Source organism: Mesocricetus auratus, unplaced genomic scaffold (genome assembly GCF_017639785.1).
Source record: "Mesocricetus auratus isolate SY011 unplaced genomic scaffold, BCM_Maur_2.0 Super-Scaffold_100008, whole genome shotgun sequence".
In the NCBI taxonomy this organism is placed as follows: domain Eukaryota; kingdom Metazoa; phylum Chordata; class Mammalia; order Rodentia; family Cricetidae; genus Mesocricetus; species Mesocricetus auratus.
The window spans coordinates 81,624,318-81,639,244 of record NW_024429192.1 but is presented as its reverse complement, the minus strand read 5'-3'; the positions used below and the strand labels follow the sequence as shown (position 1 = coordinate 81,639,244).

Genomic DNA, 14,927 nt, shown 5'->3' with positions numbered 1-14,927 from the left:
AGGTCCTGAGTTCAATTCCCAGCACCCACATGGTGGCTCACAACCATCTATAATGAGATTTGGTGCCCTCTTCAGGTGAGCAGACATGCATGCAGGCAGAACGCCATACACATAATATCAACCAACCAATCAATCAATCAATCTGGGGTGGGAGTTGGGGGTGTTGTAGGGTGGGAGGGTCTTGAGGAGCAGGAAGCATGTGAACTGCACCTTGTACTAAGATTCCCATAGTTCTAGGCTAGAGCATAGCAGTCAAGAGGGCCAGGACTCAAGAGAGAACTTGGAAACACTGGCTGTTGGAGCAGGCCGTTGGGGTTGGTGCTTACCAGCATCCTTGGTTCTAGTAGTCACCGGAGTTAAGAACATGCTATGGGTGTGGGGAGCACGAGAAGGCTTTGCATACATGGTGGAGGATCAGAAACACTTGGCAAAACGGCGGGGCGGGGCCTCATGCCCTCGCGCTTGCCCGTGCGGGCCTCACCGCCAGGGGGCGTCCACGAGAGCGCGCGGCCGCGGCCTGAGCTTGGCCCCTGCGGGCCGCCGTCGCCGCCCCGGCATTCCGCCGCCGGTTCGGCCGAGCGGCATCGGCTCCCGCGGCTCTGGGCGGCGCCGCAGTCGGACCCAGGGCCCCCGCTGGCCCGCTGCAACGACGAAGACGATGGCCCCCTGAGCGGGTCGGTGACAGGTAGCGGGGCGGGGCGGGCGGGAGCCGCGGCCCTGCCCGCGTCGGAGCCCAGGCAGATCGCGCCTCTTTGTCTCCGGGCGGAAGTGAGACTCGCGGCGGCCGCACCATGAGCGACATCCGCCACTCGCTGCTGCGGCGCGACGCGCTGAGCGCCGCCAAGGAGGTGCTGTACCACCTGGACATCTACTTCAGCAGCCAGCTGCAGAGCGCGCCGCTGCCCATCGTGGACAAGGGCCCCGTGGAGCTGCTGGAAGAGTTCGTGTTCCAGGTGCCCAAGGAGCGCGGCGCGCAGCCCAAGGTGCCCGCCCCGTCCGTGCCTTCGCTTGGTGACAAGCGCTCTCCCCGAGGTCTCTCCTCCTCCTCCTCCTCCTCCTCCTCCTCCTCCTCCTCCTCCTCCTCCTCCTCCTCCTCCTCCTCCTCCTCCTCCTCCTCCTCCTCCTCCTCCTCCTCCTCCTCCTCCTCCTCCTCCTCCTCCTCCTCCTCCTCCCCCCGGTCCTGCAGTCCAGTGGCGTTGCTTAGCCGCTTGCCTGTTTTGCAGGCGTGTGACAGTCGCCCACCAATGATCCAGGAGGAGACTTTGGGGACTGGTTACTTAACATCACTACAGTCTCAAACCTGAGTCCTCTGGGATTTTGCTTAATTAGATGCACGGCTTTCTTGTGCGTAGTCCTAGGGTTAAGCCTCTGGGCTTAGGCTTCACAAAGGTTTTTTCACACCCTGAGGGACGAGTGGGGGGGAAACATTCTTTTTTTTTTTTTTTCTGAGACACTACCTCACTATGTACTGTGTAACTCAAGCCAGCCTAGAACTCAAGATCCTCTAGCCTTAGCCTCTTGAGTGCTGGGATTTCAAGCATTCACTCCCGGAATCCTTTACTGTGGAAACTGAAGAGCAGCCACAGGCCCCCACCTCTCACAGCTTCTCTCCCGGATTTGTTTTTTACAGAGACTGAATTCACTCCAGGAGCTCCAGCTTCTTGAAATCATGTGCAGTTATTTCCAGGAGCAAAGCAAGGACTCTGTACGGCAGATAATTTTCTCCTCCCTTTTCAGCCCCCAAGGGAACAAAGCTGACGACAGCCGGATGAGCTTGTTGGGAAAGCTGGTCTCTATGGCTGTGGCTGTGTGTCGGATCCCCGTGTTGGAATGCGCGGCCTCCTGGCTCCAGGTACCGGTCTGGAAATAGTTTTCCTTCCCAGAGTCTCCATAGACAGGATAACAAGAATTTCGATGTAATTGGTTGTCTGTAGAGGTCTTTTACACATATGTGATGGTGTTGATCAATAACATTTGTTTGTTTAAAACAGGACTTGGTATGTAGCCAGGCTGGATTCAAACCTCATGACCCTTCTGCCTGAGCCTCCTGAGGATTATAGGGGTTACTGTGCCCTACTCTGGAATTGTAGCCTTCTTATGCACACAACAGTAAATGGTTATGGTTTGTTTTGTTTGTTTTTTGAGACAGGGTTTCTCTGTGGCCTTGGAGACTCTCCTGGAACCAGCTCTTGTAGACCAGGCTGGTCTCCAACTCACAGAGATCTGCCTGCCTCTGCCTCCTGAGTGCCTCCCGAGTGCTGGGATTAAAGGCTGCTGGGATTAAAGGCGTGTACCACCACTGCCCGCTTTTTTTCCAAGATTTTATTTATTATTAATTATACGGTATTCTACCTACACACCAGAAGAGGGCACCAGATCTTGTTACAGATGGTTGTGAACCACCATGTCGTTGCTGGGAATTGAACTCAGGATCTCTGGAAGAGCAGCCAGTGCTCTTAACCTCTGAGCCATCTCTCCAGCCCCTTGTTTTGTTTTTGAAACAGGGTTTGATTTGAAATGTAGACCAGGTGACCACAAACACTCAAGAGACCCACCTGCCTCTACCTTCTGAGTGCTGGGGATTAAAGGTATATGCTACCACACCCAGCTTACTTAAATTTTTTATTATTATTGTACATGTATGATGTGTGTGTGGTTGCCTGTACCACAGCACATCTGTGGAGGTCAGGCCTTTCACTTTCTTAATTTCTGCGGTTGGAGACAGGGTTTCTCTGTATAGACCTGGCTGTCCTGGCACTCCCTCTGTAGACCATGTTGGCCATGAACTCAGAGACCCACCTGCCTCTGCCACCCAAGTGCTGGGATTAAAGGTGTGGGCCACCATACTACCTGGCTTCCTTTGTCTTTAATTTTTTAAAATTACTATTTATTAATTTAATATTTTTGTGTGTGTGGGTTTTTGCCTGTATGTATGTCTGTGCAGTACCTGTGTTCTTGGTGCTTGAACCAAGGAAGCTGGAAGAGGGCCTCAGATCCAGGAACTAGAGTTACAGATGGTTGTGAGCCACCCTGTGTATGCTGGGAATGAAACCTGGGTTCTCTGGGAGAGCCAGTGCTCTTAATCACTGAGCTGTCTATTCAGCTCCCACTCCTTTACCTTTATGTGGGCTCCGGGGTTTTATCTCAGGGTGCTATGCTTGTGGGTGCATAAGCTTTACTGGCTGTTATCTTACCATCCCCCATTTTTAAAAAAGAGTATTATTACTGTATAACCTTGGTGGACATGAAATTCACTATGTATGCCAAACTGGCCTTTAACTCACAGAGAGATCTGCCTATCTCTACCTCCCCAGATTAAAAGGTTTGTGACACCACACCTGGCCCCAAATTAATTTTTTTAAAATAAAGAAGTGGGCTCCTTTTTAGAATAAATAAAAAAATCTGTTTCTTAGGCAAAATGATTAGATCTTAAAAATGGTATGCAGAAGGATGAAGGATGGCTTAGTGGTTAAGAGCACAGACTGCTCTTCCTAAGGGCTCACATTCAGTTCCTAGCACCCAGGTCGGGCAGCTTATAGCTGCCCCGAACTCCAGCTCCAGGGCATCAGTCCCTCTCTTCTGGCCTCCTTGAATGCCTGTACTCACATTCACATACTCACACAGAAACACAGGTAGACACACACCTTTAAAAATAAAATCTTGGGAGGCAGAGGCAGGCAGATCTCTGTGAGTTCAAGGCCAGCCTGGTCTACAGAGGGAGTTCCAGGACAGCTAGGGATACACAGAGAAACCCTATCTTGAACTCCTCCTCCTCCCAAAACTCTTAAAAGACACGTTTGGCTGTATATCTTAGGCTAGCTAAAGCTCCTGATCTCTTTGCCTCAGGCTTCCCAGCACTGATATTACGGCATGGGCCACCATGCCCAGCTATAACAAACATTTCATCATGTGACATCAAGACTCTTTTGAGCCTCCAACTGGTAATAATGGTTAGCTTTGACCTATGGTGTCTGGCCTCAGCAATCGTCTTACCAGAGTCAGCTTCTCGACAAGGACCGGCAGAAGGTTCACATAAATATTCCGGCTTTGTGACCGCTTGGTCCCAGTTGTAAGGAGTCACCTCTGCCCTCTAGTGCAGGAGCAGCCTGGCACAGCAGGCAGAGGAGCATGGCCATCCCAGTGGAGCTGTGCTCGAGTGTGTGGGTGGGAGGGGGACTAGTTTTGTGGATACCCCCCGCTGCCCACCCCAAATGCCTCGATCCACTCAGATAGCTTTACCGTTGATATGCAGCTGTTACATGCTAGCTCAGGAGTCCTTAGTGACGTGGACTGGGGCTTCCTTTCAGCGGACGCCTGTGGTCTACTGTGTGAGACTTGCCAGGGCCCTCGTGGATGACTACTGCTGTTTGGTGCCGGGCTCGGTTCAGACACTGAAGCAGATTTTCAGTGCCAGTCCCCGTTTCTGCTGCCAGTTCATAACGTCAGTGACTGCGCTCTACGACCTGTCATCAGGTAAGGGTCAAGCAGGTTGTTCCTGTCACAGCAGCTTCTGGTAAATGCCAGCTTTGTGTATTTATCTTTTAGTGGTTGGGGGAGGTACGGGGTTGGGGTGGGGGGGATGGAACCCAAGCCTCTGTGCATGCTAGGCAAGCATTCTACCATGAAGCTACATCCCATGCACCAGTGACTATATTGGCTTTTGTTATTCATTTTTGTGTGCATGCATGCATGCATGTGTACAGTGCATATGTGTGTCATGTGTGTGGTGCCCACAGAGGCCAGAAGAACACGTCAGAGCCCTTGGAGATAGGTTTCAGACTGTCTCAACATGGGAACTGAACTCAGATCCTGAAAGAGCAGTAAGTGCTCTTAACTATTCTCCATCCCCTGGCATTGACTTTTTTTCTTTGTTTTGTTTTACGAGACGGGGTTTCTCTGTATTGTTTTGGAGGCTGTCAGAGCAGCCCGGCCTCGAACTCAAACTCAGAGATCCGCCTGCCTCTGCCTCCCGAGTGCTGGGATTAAAGGCGTGCGCCACCAACGCCCGGCTGGCATTGACTTTTTAAACTGTGAAATATGCATCCCTATTGTGGGCCTATGTCTAAAGGTTGGCATCTAGATCTTTTCCCAGTTGCTTGGGTCTGAGAGGTGGAAATAAGCATAAAAAGCCAGGGTCTGGGGCTGAGATAGGTCCTTTTCCATAGACATATGACCTGCCTCCCTCAAGATTCACTTTAATTATGTATGTGCCTGTGTGTGGGTGTGTGCAGGTAAGTGTGGGTACCCAAGCAGGCCAGAAGAGGGTGTCAAGTTCCTTGAAGCTGAAGTCACACGTGGTTGTGAACTGCTCCTGGAGGGACCTAGGAATTAAACTCATGTCCTCTGGAAGATCAGCAAGTGCTCTTTTTATTTTGTTATTTATGTATTTGCTTATTTTGGTTTTTCAAGACCAAAGGTTTCTTCTCCTCCTCCCCATCTTCCTCCTCTCTTTCTCTTTTTCTTCTGTGTGTGGATGTTTTGTTTGCATGTATATCTGTGAATCACATGCATGCCTGGTGCCCATGGAAACCAGAAGAGGATGTCAGATGCCCCAGGATTATAATTTCAGACAGTTGTGAGCCACTCAGGTCTTCTGGAAGTGCAGCCATCTCTCCAGCATTTGTTTATTTTGTTTGTGTGTGTATGTGTGGGGACTTGCATGCCACTGCATGTGTGAAGGTCAGAAGACAATCCCTTCCATTGTGTGGGTTCTGTGGGTGGAACTCAGGTTGTCAGGCTTGGCGCCAAGTACCTCTGCCCACTGAGCCATCGCTGTCAGGTAAACCGTTTTAGCTGCTATTCTTTCTTGGCAGCACTGTATCCTTGGTCCCAGTTTTGCTATTAAATGTTGAGGGTTCCTCAGTGACTGTCAGTAGAAAGAACATTTATCTTTGACCAGGAAAAGCCCAGGTGTCCCGCGTCCCTTGCCCCTGTTGAGTAGCAGCGCTCTCTGCTGATGCCCCATTCAAAAGAACAGTAGAAGTCAACTGACTGTGGTTAAATAGGAGCAAAGGGCTCAGGCCTCCACAGCCCAGGCTTTGCTGCCTATTTCCTCTGTCATGGACAGGTTTTCAGGAACAGGGAACAGGCAGGGCTTTCTGGATAAGTCTTTCCACATCTGTGTCTTCTGTGGCCCCTGTAATGTTGGTGATCAGGCTATTGTTTTCCCATAATGGAAAGGTATATGTGTGACTTTCTGTGCGGACTGAAGTGCTGGGCCTGTGTTTGTGCTCAGGGTTCAGTTTCCTCCTTCTACTTTCTGCCCTTGCTGCCCTGGGGGTTGACAAGTTGTGTCTTGTCCTGATCTGATAGCTAAGCCAGCAGCTTGAGAACCTTTGGGAGCCTTTCCTATTTCCTGTTCATCGCTCCCTTTATTATATGTGTGTCTCCCTTCTTACCCTTTTTATTGCATTTAAACTTCATAGCTCTCAGACTGGAGAGATGGCTCAGTAGTTAAGAGCACTTGTTGGTTTTACAGAGAACCCAGGTTGAGTTGCATATATGTAATGCACTTACATACACACAGGCCAAACACTTATGTGCATAAAATAAAACCTAAACTTTGTTACTCTCTAGAACATTCGTTTGGAAATAGTGTGGGGATGCATTCTGCCTCTGAGATTGGCAGGTCCTATGAAGACGAACCCTGCTGCCAAAGTAGAACGTCCTTAGTCACTCTTGTCAAAGTTCTAAGAGCAGTCACTAACCAGTGACTGCAGTCAGGTCTTTGGTTTTCCAGCAGGAGAGATGTCACTAGGCCTAGTTCACCTCATTGCAGTTCCTTGTAGACCAACAGTCATCTTAGAACAACAGGATGGAAGTTGGCCTTGACATTGAGAGTGGGTGATTTGCATGTGGAATGGGAAGTCAGGATCAAGGAGCCACTGTTGTGCTGTGTATCTGAGGCAGGCTTATGTATACACAGGTTGTGTTGTGTATACGGCATATTTTTGTGTAATCCACAGTGACCAGCAGCCACTCAGCACTGGCTCTGGCTCTGAAGACGATTGTCAGAATGACAAGCAGTGCTGCCTTTGGGTGCTGCTGCTCACAGCATTCTGGGGTAGTCTGTACCTCCAAGCCAGCAAAAGGAAGAAAATTCCTTAGACACACAGTACCACCTCTTGCTGGACAGCTTTCAGAGCACAGGTCTCCTGTGTGGGGATGGAGAAGTGAGTCACTAAACACTCTCTGTGTGCATGCACACCCAGGGCACAGGTGCACACCTCCACCTGTGCACACACTGTCTTCAGGCCACTGTGGGTGTCTCCACCAAGGCCTGGGCATATGTTGGAAATGTAGATGGCATTACTCAGACAGAAACTTCTTGGGAAGTTGAGGGGCAGAGGCAGGATTGCCATAGGAGGTTGTAGACCACAGCTGCTGCCTACTGCTGGAGGGATGAGTTTATCCCAGATAGGAACAGTCTCAGAAGGGCCCATCTTTCCAGGGGAAGAGAGGCTGGAAACCTTATACCAACAGGCGAGTGTGTGCCTTGCTTCCCAAGTCCTCTGATGTGCTTGAGCCAAGCACAGGGAGGGATTCTACCATGCTTTGCTTTCTCATAAACTGAGAAAACTTAGTCCCAGAGAGGAGGCTGGGCTGCAGCCAGCCTGAGCATATACTGTACTGTTTGCAAACTGGGCAGTGCAGCTTGGTAGCATAAAAGTCAGACTCAGATACTAGCCACCATGTGCTTCAAATGGGTCCCAAGAAAGGACTCAGCAGCACCCTGCCTCTGCTTTCTGGGGGAGCAGTCTAGGGTGCTATGTAGATTAAGTAGGTGGGTCTGTATAAAGGACCAGGACTGGCACCTGATGCATAGTAGGCCCAGAGTTAGTGCCATCTTCTGTCATCGTCAGTTCTGTTTAGGGGTCAAGCTGGTTCATAGGTAAGGGGTTGTCCAGCTCTCAGGCTGAGATGGCCATTGGTGGCTGACAGATGACTGACAATACTCCAAGCTACTCTCTGAAGACCCCTGCAACTCTCACTGTACTGTGGAGGAGACACTGGATATAGGGTAGGAACCTACACCCAGAGATGGGTGAAGTATGCCAGTAGTTCTGAGCTAGGAGCTGGTGGGTGGATGGCTCAGGGCCCAGAAGCCTGTGCCACCCAGCTGACAACTTGAGTTCGATCCCTGGGGTCCACACAAAGGGGAGGAGAAGGGACTCTTGCAGATGTCTCCCGATACATGAATAAATAAGTACGTGTGGTGGGGGAGTGATGCAGCTCAAGGAGATTAACTTACTGGGGTGTTGTGGGTTTTTGGTTTTGTTTGATTTTGGTTTTGTTTGTTTTGAGCCTTGACCTTGGCCATAGGGTCCTGGATACTGGGAACAGGACATTAACCCGTGGAGCAGGTGTAGGAAAGGAGATGGAAGATGGGTGAACAGGGGCAGGAGACATTTGAGCACCAGACTGGAAGGCCGTGGACTTCCAGCCATCACCCACTGTCACTCTGCTCCTGTCTCCAGGACCAGAACCACTCCCCACTGAATGTCTCTTTGCAGATGACCTCATCCCACCTTTGGACTTGCTTGAAATGATTGTCGGCTGGATTTTTGAGGACCCAAGGTTGATTCTCATCACGTTTTTAAATACTCCCATCGCTGCCAACCTGCCCATAGGATTCTTAGAGCTCACGCCCCTCATTGGGCTGATCCGCTGGTGTGTGAAGGCCCCTCTAGCTTACAAAAGGAAGAAGCCTTGCCTTTCCAATGGCCACATCGGTCACAAGGTCACCAAGGACTCGAGCACAGGCACAGACAGAGACTCGAACCTGCTGTACTCGAAGCTGCACCTGAGCGTCCTGCAGGTCCTTATGACGCTCCAGCTGCACCTGACTGAGAAGAACCTGTATGGGCGCCTGGGACTTATCCTGTTCGACCACATGGTCCCGATTGTAGAGGAGATCAACAGACTAGCGGATGAACTGAACCCCCTCAATGCTTCCCAGGAGATTGAGCTTGCGCTAGACCGCTTGGCCCAGGCATTGCAAGTGGCCATGGCATCGGGGGCCCTGCTTTGCACGAGAGGTGAGTGCTGGCCCCATGGTGTGGGCAGAAAGGACAGGGGATACTAGACAGGCACCACCTTTACTTCATTTAGGGGGTGCTCCCCCTCTATGTGATTACAAGGGAGGTTGGTGGAAAGCCCTAGAATGTCCTCCAGAGTCCTCTTCATCCAGTGCTCATCCGCCCTAGATAAGACAGTTAGATATTACCTGGCTCTTTCAGCACAGGGCTGCTTGCTAGAGCATACAGAACTTTTCCTCTGGGAGACTTAAGTTTTTGCAGTCTGTGTGTATGAGAGACAGAGGGGGAGGGAGTCTGCTATGTAGCCCAGGCTAGCCCGAAACTCATGGCAGTTTTTCTGCCTCTGTACTTGAGTGCTAGGATTATGGGAATGAACCACCATGCCTGGATATATTTGCTGTTTGGTTTCCTCTTGGTGGGAGGGGGAGCAGTGCTAGAGATTGAGCTAGGACCGTGTGCGTGCGTGTGTATGTGCGTGCCTGCTAGGCAAGCACTCTACCACTGAGCTGCAGCGACAGCCCTGTGTTTGCTGACTGATGATGGACTGTTGTCTGTGTCCTCAGCTGAGGGTTGCCAGTGTGAGTTCCCATCTTACGCTGGGTGTTTGATAACTCGGTGAGAGCCCTGATTTCTCCTCTTTCCCAGATGCTCAACAAATTGTCAGCAGAGCTACCCCCCTTTCCAAGTGGTTCCTTCCATTTGGGGTTTGTTTTTTAAAGCAAAAGCTGCCATACAGAAGAACCCAGCTCCTAAGGAGACTGGGAACTTGCTGCAACAGTTCCTGTTGCTGTCTGTCCAGTATTGTTGTTAAGAATCTCAGCATCCAGGTCTCTCCTGATCTAATCTCATGTCTCCTTGGTTTCAGATGATCTCAGAACCTTGTGTTCCCGGCTACCCCATAACAAGTAGGTGTCCCAGTCTCTAAGTGGGTTGGCACTGCTGGAACGGGTGGGGGTAGGGGGGGAGGCAAAGCAGGACAGACCCTTTGGTCCTGGGCAGGGCTGGGCTGCAGGGGGCAGGGCTGGGCTGCAGGGGGCAGGGCTGGGCTGCAGGGGGCAGAGTTCCCACCGCTGAGCCTTCTGCAGGGTTAGATTAGCCCAGGAAGAACAGGCTCAGAGAGGCCTCTTGCTGGAGTGGGAGAGACCCCGGCACACTCCCAGTGTCACTCAGAACTACTAGCTGAGTATGCCTCTGCCAGAGCAGTGCTTGGCCATGGTGAGCCGCTGTTCCTTCTGTGACTCTGCCCTTAGAATCGAAGCCAAACTTGGTATGCTCTGAGGATGGCATGCTGTCACATCTCTATTTGGGAGGGACAGGGCCACCACCCAAGAGCCAGGTGTGCTGTGGCTCCCCTCAGCAGGGACCTGGCTTCTGAGACATTTGTGGTGGCTTTTGGGCAGTGTCTGAGTCTCAGTTTCTCTTTGGGGTGGTAACGGTGTCTGCCTTGTCGGGTAGCAGTGAGTTTGAGTCTCTGCCCCGTGACCCTCCATAGTCACAGTCACAAATGGGAAATAATCTGCCTCCAAGACGATTGGATTTCACGTGGATTACTGTGAGTTGTGACAGTCTTGTGTGTTGAGTGTCCAGCCAGACTGGACACTTGTGGGAACTAAAGCTCTGGAAGGGTAGGCCAGTTTGGCCTTTGGAGCGCTCTTGAGGCTTCGTAAATTTTGTTTGTTTTCTTGGGTTTGGTGATTTGTGGGGTTTTTTGTTTTTTATTTTTTATTTTTTTGAGACAAGGTCTGACTGTGTAGCCCAGGCTGGCCTTGAATTCACCTGACTTCCAAATGTTCTTATTGAACTTGCCTAGAATTTTTTTTGTTTGTTCGTTTTTTGTTTTTTGGTTTTTTTTTTTGAGACAATTTCTATGCATAGCCCTGGCTGTCCTGGAATTCACCCTGTGGACTAGGCTGTCCTTGAACTCAGATCCACCTGCTGGGATAAAAGGCATGCACCACCACTGCCTGGCTGCCCAGAGTTATTTTAACAAAAAGAAAATGTGATGTAAATGAAAAGACCTTAGAGGAGCTGGAGAAGATAGCTCAGTGGTTAAGAGCACCTGTTGCTCTTGCAAAGGACCTGAGTTGGGAATCCCAGCAATCACATGACAGTTTAAAATCTACTCTAACTCCAGTTCCAGAGGACCTAGTGCCCTCTTCTGGCCTCTATGGGTACTGCATGCATGTGGTACACAGACGTAGCCTCAGGCTAAATATCCAAACACATAAAGTAAGAATAATCTGTGTGGTCTTGTTGTTTTCTTTTTTTGAAAAGGCCTTAGAGGGGCTTTAGTTCCTTAACTGCCAGCTCTCTTCATACCCACAGTGTACTACTGTCTGAGGTCTCCTGTGGGCTCTGGGTCGTATGTACTGCAGGCTGTCGCTTGCATACAGCCATGTCATAGACCTTGTGCAGCATGGTGGAATTAGGGCCTGGGTTTGTTGATGAGAGACCAGCATGGACTCCAGGCACATGGCTGGGTTGAGTGAGGTTCAGTGAGTCTGGATAGGAGTGAGCAAAGATCTTGTGTCTGCAGCAGAGGCTTAAGCTGGAGGCCGGAGGCCGCCTGTGTCCTCAGTGTGGAGAGCCTGGGCTGGAGGCCGGAGGCTGCCTGTATCCTCAGTGTGGAGAGCCTGGGCTAGAGGCCGGAGGCTGCCTGTGTCCTCAGTGTGGAGAGCCTGGGCTGGAGGCCGGAGGCCGCCTGTGTCCTCAGTGTAGAGAGCCTGGGCTGGAGGCCGGAGGCTGCCTGTGTCCTCAGTGTGGAGAGCCTGGACTGGTTGACAGACTGATTTCTGGAAGATGGATGTGCCGAGCTTTAGAGTAGGGAGGTTCTGATCATGGTGATTGCTGGAAAGGAGCCAGGGTCTCAAACCAGCATTGTACTCAGGAAGGGGAATTCTAGTGGGTGGAGGATGTAGACAGGGAAGGATGAAGAGGTACTGGTGAGATTCACAATAGGCCTCAGGGTCCTGAGTGAGGAGAGTTCATAGGCCCTGTGGCTGGGGACCAGGTGCCTCAGCTTACCAGGGGCTGAGTTGCACTGGACTCTGGATCTCAGGGTCATTTGAAAAGCCACTTTTGTGGGGCTTTTGTGTGGAATGCAGTCAAGACTCAATCAGAATTGACGTTTTCTTGGTGCCCATGTTGCTGTCCTCAGATAGCACCGTGAATAGACATTGGCCCAGGCTGGCGTGGAGGCTGCCTCAGTTAGGGTGACTGTTGCTGTGATGAAACACCATGACCAAAGCAACTTGGGGAAGAGAGGCTTCATTCGGCTCACTCTTCCATGTCACTGTTCATTATTGTAGGAAGTCTGGACAGGAGCTCAAGCAGGGCAAGAGCCTGGAGGCAGGAGGTGATGCAGAGGACTTGTAAGGGTGCTACTTACTGACTTGCTTCCCATGGCTTGCTCAGTGTGACTTCTTATAGAAAGCCCAGGGGTGGCACCACCCACAATGGGCTGGGCCTGCCCACAGTCACTAAATAGGAAAATGCCTTACAGCTGGATCTTATGGAGACATCGTCTCAATTGAGGCTCCCTTCTTTCTGATAACTCCTGTTTATGACAAGTTGACATAACACTAGCCAACAGAGGCTGCTTCAGGAGCTCCGGGTTCTGAGGGCTGAGTGGGTATGAATATCATATGGAGAGTTCCATGTGGCCCATGGTCCCCAGTGTAGACTGTCTCCACCCATCCTCATGGTCCCCATATAGACTGCCTCCACCCATCCTTGGTGGGGTGTAGCTTTATCCTTGCAGGTCCTTCTCTCTCAGTCTTGGCCTGGATCCTGCTAACCCCTCCGTTCCCTTCCCCTTCCCCATCTCCTGTGCTCCAAGTTCACCTGCCAGGAGCCCCTGACGCATGAGATGTGAGGTACCAGGTGCAGAGGGACAGAACAGTGTCTGGAGTGCTGGATGATGGGCATGTGCTGTCAGGTGTACCCTTTGGGAGAACAGGCCAGAGGCCCAACTTGTGACACTGGGCTTGGGGCCTGGGAGCTAATCTCTCTCCTTGTATTTACAGCCTGCTCCAGCTGGTGATCTCGGGTCCAGTGCAGCAGTCACCACACACCGCTCTGCCCCCTGGGTTCTACCCGCACATCCACACCCCCCCGCTCGCCTATGGGGCTGTGCCAGCCCACCCTGCTGCCCACCCAGCCCTGCCTACACACCCAGGGCACACCTTCATCTCAGGCGTGACATTTCCATTCAGGCCCATCCGCTAGGTTGGCCCTTCTGAGCCGCCAAGCGGCTGTGTGCCTTGCACCTGGGCCGAGGAAGCCTTCTGAGAGGGGTGCTGGCCCCATGGGAGACCATCTTGGTACTGATGTCCCAAGCTGCTGTTGCCTGGATGCCTCCTACCTGGACATGTTAAATATCCAGATTGGATGGGTGAAAGGGAGTGCGCTGGGCCCCCTGCAGAGAGCGCTGCAGGTGTTTTTAAATATTCCAGTCCCAGAGTGATGGTGTTACTCACGCACAGACACCCTCAGCCGGCCACCAGGAAATGCTGGCAGGTAAGCCGCCCCTCGGGTCCATTTGCCCTGCCTCAGGAATGTGACGTGTCTCTTCCACCAATCAAGTTTTCTGCAGCTCCATGAGCTCAGAGTGCGGAGGGAGAGACCCACGCTTGTATGCAGCACTGGGCACTGCTCAGGGACACCTGTCGGGATTCCCCATCCCCTTGGAAAGAATCTGTGTTTTATTTCGGGGGTATCTCTAAATTTTCCTTTCATGTGTTCAAAATAAATTTTTCTAAACAGTTTTATAGGCATTATGGAATTTTCCTTTTTTTTTTTTTTTTTTTTTTTGGTTTTTAGTTTTGGAGGCTGTCCTGGAACCCACTCTGTAGACCAGGCTGGCCTCGGACTCACAGAGATAGCTGGGATTAAAGGCATGCGCCACCAATGCCCATCGGAATTTTCTTTTTGCAGTGCTGAGATTCAAACCTATGGTGTTGCACATACTTAGCAGGGGTTTTATTCAATGAGCTATACTCCCAGCTCTGTGGAGTGTGTGCGTGTGTGTATTTTTAAAAATTTGATGTGTGTGGGTTAGATAGGCAGTCTAACCAGCTTGATGAATTCCAGGTTAGTGACAGCAAAAACACATTAAAATAAGGAACACCACCTCAAAGAACAACAACAAAGAAAAATTGAGCCAGGCGGTGGTGGTGCACGCCTTTAATCCCAGCACTTGGGAGGCAGAGGCAGGCGGATCTCTGAGTTCGAGACCAGCCTGGTCTACAGAGTGAGTTCCAGGACAGCCTCCAAAAGAATACAGAGAACCCTATCTTGAAAAACCAAAACCAAACAAACAAACAAAAAAATTGCTTGAGAGAGCCATGAAGTTTATGTAAAGGCTTTAAAAGAAAGGAGGTGGGGTTGCCTCTATTGTCCCCTTTTGAATGTCTTTCATACTTACGTGTAAGTCTCTTGACATGGGACTGAAGAATGTCTGTTCTCTGGGATGCCTCCTGAAGGCTGAAGAAATGAGCACTGGTCTGGGCTGGGGGTTTGGCTTTGGTGCACACCATTTCACAAAGAGGTCTATTCGTTCTCACGTAGTTTCCAAGTTCAGTTACTCTCTGAACAGTGCAGCTTCCATCAAACTCCTGCTCTAGACTTGGACCTAGGACAATGGTTCCTTTGGGACTTTCTGGTCATTTTAAAATTGTGTGTGTGTGTGTGTGTGTGTGTGTGTGTGTGTGTAGATCAAAGAACAATTTGTGGGCACTGGTTATCCTGTAGTTGGTTTTTTGTTTTTGTTTTATTTTTTCTTCTCTTCAGGGGCCCGCTACCTAACTCCCAAATAAATACATGGAGACATATTCTTATTTATGTATGCCCAGCCTTAGCATGCTTGTTTCTGGCCAGTTTTTTTTTTTA

At 50.8% G+C, this 14,927-nt stretch overlaps 1 protein-coding gene across 1 annotated transcript; it reads left to right on the top strand.

The window, feature by feature from the left end:
* The first annotated feature begins 530 nt into the window (after window positions 1–530).
* Window positions 531–13,804, top strand: CUNH7orf26 (chromosome unknown C7orf26 homolog). The gene is made up of 6 exons (XM_005079952.4): window positions 531–983; window positions 1,631–1,852; window positions 4,308–4,473; window positions 8,514–9,038; window positions 9,904–9,943; window positions 13,064–13,804. The coding sequence occupies exons 1-6, from the start codon at window positions 792–794 to the stop codon at window positions 13,263–13,265; spliced, it is 1,347 nt and encodes a 448-aa protein (XP_005080009.1). The 5' UTR covers window positions 531–791; the 3' UTR covers window positions 13,266–13,804.
* Window positions 13,805–14,927: the final 1,123 nt, after the last annotated feature.

Coding starts and splice junctions, on each gene's coding strand:
- CUNH7orf26 (XM_005079952.4), top strand. CDS start 792: ATGAGCGACATCCGCCACTCGCTGCTGCGGCGCGACGCGCTGAGCGCC. Junction 984..1,630: donor AGCGCGGCGCGCAGCCCAAG/GTGCCCGCCCCG, acceptor TGTTTTTTACAG/AGACTGAATTCACTCCAGGA. Junction 9,039..9,903: donor GGCCCTGCTTTGCACGAGAG/GTGAGTGCTGGC, acceptor CCTTGGTTTCAG/ATGATCTCAGAACCTTGTGT.